Raw genomic sequence first — 6365 nt, 5'->3', positions numbered from 1 at the left:
TTAAATGTATCTTCAAATTCCGAGTAAGTTCTACCGTGCGGCAACCTTAATACAAGCTAAGGAAATATGCTATTGATTTTATTATTATTTTTAACAAAAACCGGTAAAAAATTACATAAAACATTAATATTTCTACATAAAACATTAATGTTTTTAACATTTTCGATAAAGTGCGTAATAATAACAAAATCGGTAAAAAAAATGTTTTAGGTAACGTTTTACCGGATATATTAACAAAACCTATAAAACGTCAAATAATAACAAAATCGGTAGAAATAATAATATTTCCGATAATTTTTACCGGTTTTATTAAAAAAAATATTAACAAAATCAATAACGTCTTTCCTTAATTGTATATTAAGATTGCTGCATGTGAAACTTTCCCCAAATTTTGAATCAAATTTCACTATTAATATATCAAATGATAACCTGTTACCATTTATATTTTTTGATATTATTTTCTGATCGGAAAATACAAGTTTTGGTATTTTGCTAAGTGGTCCTTTACAACATTTAGATTTGACAGTGGAGACGTCAGGAAATTTGGAAGAAACACAAGTCAAATTAGACAAGAAGGTCCCCCCACTTCATCTTTCTTTTCATTTTAATCCCTTTGAGGAATTCAAGATCAACCACCAACCAAACAAAAAAGTAAAATTAGTTACACAAAGTTATTAGTGACTAAGGGGCTGTTTGTTTGCCTCTTAATGGAACCATTCAACGCTGAATGTTGAACGGTTCAGCATTCAGCGCGTTTGTTTCGCACCTCTGAATGATTCAGTGCTGACTGATTCAGCAAAACAATGCTGAATGATTCAGCACAAAAGTACATTCTAAATGATTCAGAGACATTATCAAACAACATGTCACATTCAGAGCTAATTCATACAGAGCCTTTGAATCATTCAGCATTTGAATCATTAAACGCTTAATCATTCTGAAGTAAACAAACAACCCCTAAATTAAGGTTGAACTATACTAATGGTCGATTTTATTTTATCATAAAACAATCACTCAAACGTTAACTCGTGTTACATTAATGACATGCCACGTTAATAAAATGATAATTTCCAATTTGTCCCCTAAATTTTCATGAAATGTATGGATTCAACGCTTTGTATAATTTTCATCCAGTAGAAAAGCGTTCTTCTCACTCATTTATTATATTAAATTAAAGGTTAATATTTTATGTATTGAAATTATTTAATTAAATTAATTGATATATTGGGTTGATTATTTCACATACTAAAATTAAATTAATTATTTGGGTAATTTAATTGGGTTTATATTTAAGTCCCTGAGTTGGGTTGGGTTTGATTTTGTATGGGCATTGGGTATTTGGATTGGATATAAATATAGAGTCTAGGGTCTATCTATTTTAATAAATTTTGAGAAGCTGATTATCCAATCACCCAAATGAGATCTTAAGAGACCCGCACAAGTAGCCAAACGTGCAATAGAACAATAAAACGTGTGATTTTTATCTGTCAATCTATCATGTAATTGTATGATAAAACGTACGACATTTATTTGTGTCATGTATTTGTGCTGAGGAGGAGGTGGCGGAGGCCGATAACGTCTCGGCATCGAGCTCAGAGTCGTTGTCGGACGGTGTTTCACGGCGGCTAAGGTTTTTTGGTGTCATGGGAGAAAGAAGGATATTTTGGGACGTTTCTTTTATGATTTACCACGCGTCTCAAAGTGTACGCATATCTAATTATCTATACATATAGGGTAATGTCCAGGCATTGTTTGGTGTTGATTTAAACATTTTGGGTTTATACGTGAGTTAGCCCTTGAGTTATATCTATTTTCTTAATTTCATCCCTATTTTACCTCCTTTTAGAAGAAATCTAAAACGAGTGTGAAATGTGGTGCATCGTATTTGACACCATTAACTGTTTTAATAAATTGGAATGAAATGATATTCTAAGTACAAAAGTGAGTAAAAATTTTATGTACCAAAGTAAAAAAATGATATAATTTAAGGACTAAATCACATAAATGGTCTAAAAGTTCTCGTGGTTATAGGGGAGGGGATCTTTTTATATTATTTTACTTCTTTGGGGACGTTATGTTTGCAAAATCATCAAATTTGTTGGGGTCGGTACGTCTATGTGGCTCCAACCTAGATTATAAAAGTCCAATGAATCATTTAAGGCCACATGGGTAAAGCTGTCAATTAATGGTTAATTTATAATTATTTATAAATTTGAGGGTTTTTAATATAATAACTAAATTATTTAAATTTTATTTCATTAAAAAAATGAAATAATAGTATACATTTAAATGTATTTAAATTTACGTCTTAAATGTTATAAAAACAATTATAAATCTACAAAATTAATTTTTTAAGCTTAATGTATCGTTTGATATTTAAATTTAATATTGTTTCTAATATAATATTTATATTTTGTGTTCAGTTTAATATCTGAATTTGATATTTTTTCTGATATGATATCTACATTCTTTTGGTCTAATATGATATCTTATATAGTATATTTTTAATATACAAATCTAACGCATAATATTACACATCCAATTAATATTATATTTTTATCGATCAATAAAATTGTAAAATTTAACAAAAATATCATATCAGTTAAATTCATATATAACATTGAACAGAAAACACAAATATCATATTAGAAAAAAATTGTAAAATAATATTATTTATCAAATATATTTTTTTAATCATTTTTGTCACAGATTTAAATATTAAATGTTATAATTAGTATGCAGTGAATTTAAAATCAACGTGAATATTAATTTTGAATAATTCATTATTTGAATTATTCATACGGATAACAAATAATGATGAAAGAACGAAGCTGGCGATTAGGGAGAGTTGGGACTAATAAATTCAACTCAACTAAGTATGATCCCCTTATTTTCTGTTTCCTTGTTGGCTTGAACCATAGTCCAGATAAGCACATAGACCCCTGACATTCCTTCCAATATAGCACCTTCTTAGTCGGCCGAACCACTCCGACCGGACTCGACTTGAAAAGTTTACATAAACAGGACACAAATACATGAATGTTTCGCAATCTATACACGAACACATGTAAAGATGAACGGCATGCCCCAGAAAGAAAGCACAAAGGAGTATTTGGACTTCAGAAATGACAGAATGAACTTTTTGACTAAGCCAAACCAGTTAGCAGATTCGAAAGTGCAACTCGTTTCGGATGCATGGTTTACTGACAATTGATCTGTGCTCCGGCTTGAATGCTTACGCATAGAAAGGGTAATCCCTTATTGTTGTTTCATGTTACCAATAGTCACCGCAGGAGCAAACCCCATCTCTGAAATGATGAAAACGGTTTGAATCCCGCACGATGATCTCTCGCTCAGTTATTTTAGATATGTATTTGGTTGCATTGTGGCAATCACCACAAACTCTCAGGTTCTTGAATATTCGGATTGGAGTTTTAGGAGGGGTGTTAAGAATTCCGAAAGCAATCGCCAATCTCTCACTATGGCTCATAAGGATATGCTCCTTCTCATCGTCTTCAACATCCTGCAAAACAAAACTGTAGTCCGGAACGTAGCCCAGGCTTTTCATTTTAGCATTCAAACTCCTCAGCTCCTTGTATATCTCCTCGCATTTTGGATGGCTGTGATTTCCGGTGTAAAAGACATCAACCTTGTTATTCGCCTCGATAGAGCTCCATCCTGGAGTCTTCCTCAATCCCATATCTCTGGCTTGCGTTCTTACTTTATCCACTCCCTCCCATTTCTGGATATTTGCATAGATGTTGGACAACAGAACATAGTACCCGACATTCTCTGAATCCACTTCAAACAAGCGTTCGGAAGCAATGGCACCCAAATCGACGTTTCCATGAATTCGACAGGCACCAAGAAGGGCACCCCAAACTGATGCATCAGGCTTTACTGGCATGTTTTTTATAAAGTCATATGCCCTTTCGAGATGCCCAGCTCGACCAAACATATCTACCATGCAACCGTAATGCTTCAAAATAGGCTCAATCCTGTACTCTTCCTTCATCACATTAAAGCACCACTGACCCTCTTCGACCATACCTGAATGGCTACAAGCTGAGAGCAGAGATACAAAAGTTATGTGGTCTGGCTTCACTTCCTCTTCTCGCATCTCTCTAAATAGTTTAAGAGCCTTCTCAGCATGCCCATGAATTCCGAGACATGATATTATAGCATTCCAGGGGACAGAAGTCGTTTTGGGTACTTCGTAGAACAAGGACATGGCAACATCTAATTCTCCACATTTCCCATACATGTCAATGAGGCAGGTCCCCACAAAGATATCCAAATAGAGAGATGTCTTAATAGACAGCCCATGAACTCTCATTCCTTGTCGCAAGGCGCCTACACTAGAATAAGCAGGTAAAATGCTAACCCATGTTGCTTGATTTGGTGCCACCTCCTTGTACTCTTGCATCATGTCAAATGCTTCAATAGCCTCGCTTGCCAAACCATTTTGGGCATAACCAGTGATTAAAGTGTTCCAAGATACCACATCCTTAACAGGTTGGGCATCAAAAACTGCACGTGCAGAATTGACGTCACCCAATTTACCGTACATGTCAACCACTGAATTTCCAGAGATGACATCTTTCTGAATCCAACCTCTCCTCGTGACAAATCCATGGACGGACTTAGCACTCCGAGAATCACCTAATTCAGCAACGATAGAAGATAGACTCACCAACGTCAGATAATCAGGACTAATCCCAGTAAGCTGCATGTTGTAGAAGAAAGCTAGTGCCCTGTCCGGATCATCATTTTGCTCATAGGCAGCAATTATCGAGTTCCAAGAGACCACATCCCTTAGTACCATGTTATCAAAAACCTTCTGCGCATTTGCCAACTTACCGAATTTGGCGTACATGTTAATCAAAGCATTAGACACAAACAAGTCGAACTCCAATCCACGTTTTATAGCATATACATGAATCAACATTCCATTTAAAACATCATCTGATTGTGCACAAATTGGAAGAATGCTAACTATAGTAACTGGATCCATTGTTACCCCTTCCAATCTCATCTCATTCAGAACATCTAATGCCTCTGCAGAATTGCCATTTTGACAGTATCCAGAAATCATTGCATTCCAACAGCCCATATCTCGTACCGGCATATCATCAAATAATTTACGAGCATAGCTGAAAGCTCTGAACCGGGTATACATATGAACCAAGGAAGCTGTGACAAATACATCCCATTCGAATCCAAGTTTTAGTACTAAGCAATGTATCCTCATTCCATCAAGTGGATTCTTACTAGCTTTTAGCACAGGAGCAAAAGTGTAGAAATCAGGTCGAAGACCAGAGGTCAAGAAAAACTGATAGAAACAATCAACAGCTTCCCGAAAATGACCAGTACGAACATAAGCAGAAACCATTGAATTCCAGGTATAAACATCTTTGTTGGGGATATGATCGAATGTGCGAAGCGCAAATGAGACATCGCCAAGGTAAGCATAAACATTAACAAGTTTGCCAGAGAAAAAGACACTTTGAGCTTTCCCCGAAACAACAACAAGGGCATGCAGGAGCTTAGCAACGTGCAATCGGTTGCAGGATTTGAATAGGCGGTCGAAATCGATCCTCTGGGCAGCGCCTCCATCTGATGTAAGCCGGCAAAAACTCACGGATGATGAAAACAAGGTGCAACGAGCCTGAAGCAACGGCAAACTTTTGGATATATAGTAAAACAGATAATGCATAAAGCATACTGAAATAGGGAGGAAATTAAGAAACAAAAAGAAAGGGGACTAACTCTAGCAATTACAAAACACAAACACCAGTAGATGTCAACAAAGAAGATTTTCTGATCAAATAACTCAAGACTCGAGACAAGTATATATATTAACATGGAACAACAACCCAATATAGATTGTATGATTCGCTATGTATCTAATCAGAAAAATCCAGTTTTAAAGGTGCACCCTCATTTCTCTAATCTATTTCATAGCCATAGATTTCTGGACTCGATAGTCATGTATTCCCGCCATAGATTTCTGGACTCGATAGTCATGTATTCCCAGAATGAAGTATCGTTAAACTAAATGCAAAAACATTCATGAAAATCCCTTGACTACCCAAAGTATTAAATTATCGTACCTGAACATACATGTAAATGTTAAGTAAAATGAGTGTAAATTCCAATGATGAAGATAAGCTGAATGAGTTGCAGGAATGACAGTTAGGCCTATTAGGGTTTAAGAATTATCAGGAATCAAAGACATTTTGTATTGGGCCTGGACTTGGGCTAAAAGACTTAAGGTTGTTCTTGAAAAGTACATTTCTGGATCTGATTACTGCGATCTGGTCCTGTAATTCCTTTTGGCATAAAGTAGAATTTAGTCCCTAAAT

At 35.3% G+C, this 6365-nt stretch overlaps 1 protein-coding gene across 2 annotated transcripts; it reads right to left on the bottom strand.

The window, feature by feature from the left end:
- Window positions 1-2847: 2847 nt before the first annotated feature.
- Window positions 2848-6165, bottom strand: LOC120207632 (pentatricopeptide repeat-containing protein At4g33990-like). Of its 2 annotated transcripts, XM_039207068.1 has the most exons (3): window positions 6114-6165; window positions 3261-5668; window positions 2848-3230 (listed from the first exon to the last, which is right to left on the bottom strand). In XM_039207068.1, exons 1-2 carry the CDS (start codon window positions 6123-6125, stop codon window positions 3275-3277), a joined length of 2406 nt encoding a protein of 801 aa, XP_039062999.1. In that variant the 5' UTR covers window positions 6126-6165; the 3' UTR covers window positions 2848-3230; window positions 3261-3274. The 2 variants fall into 2 exon arrangements, with proteins under 2 accessions (XP_039062999.1, XP_039062998.1); XM_039207067.1 differs by lacking the exon at window positions 6114-6165 and having other exon boundaries at window positions 3261-5737.
- Between the last annotated feature and the right edge of the window lie 200 nt (window positions 6166-6365).

The sequence above is a fragment of the Hibiscus syriacus genome, unplaced genomic scaffold (genome assembly GCF_006381635.1).
Source record: "Hibiscus syriacus cultivar Baekdansim isolate YM2019G1 unplaced genomic scaffold, ASM638163v2 tig00015101_pilon, whole genome shotgun sequence".
In the NCBI taxonomy this organism is placed as follows: domain Eukaryota; kingdom Viridiplantae; phylum Streptophyta; class Magnoliopsida; order Malvales; family Malvaceae; genus Hibiscus; species Hibiscus syriacus.
This window is presented reverse-complemented; position numbering and strand designations above follow the sequence as displayed.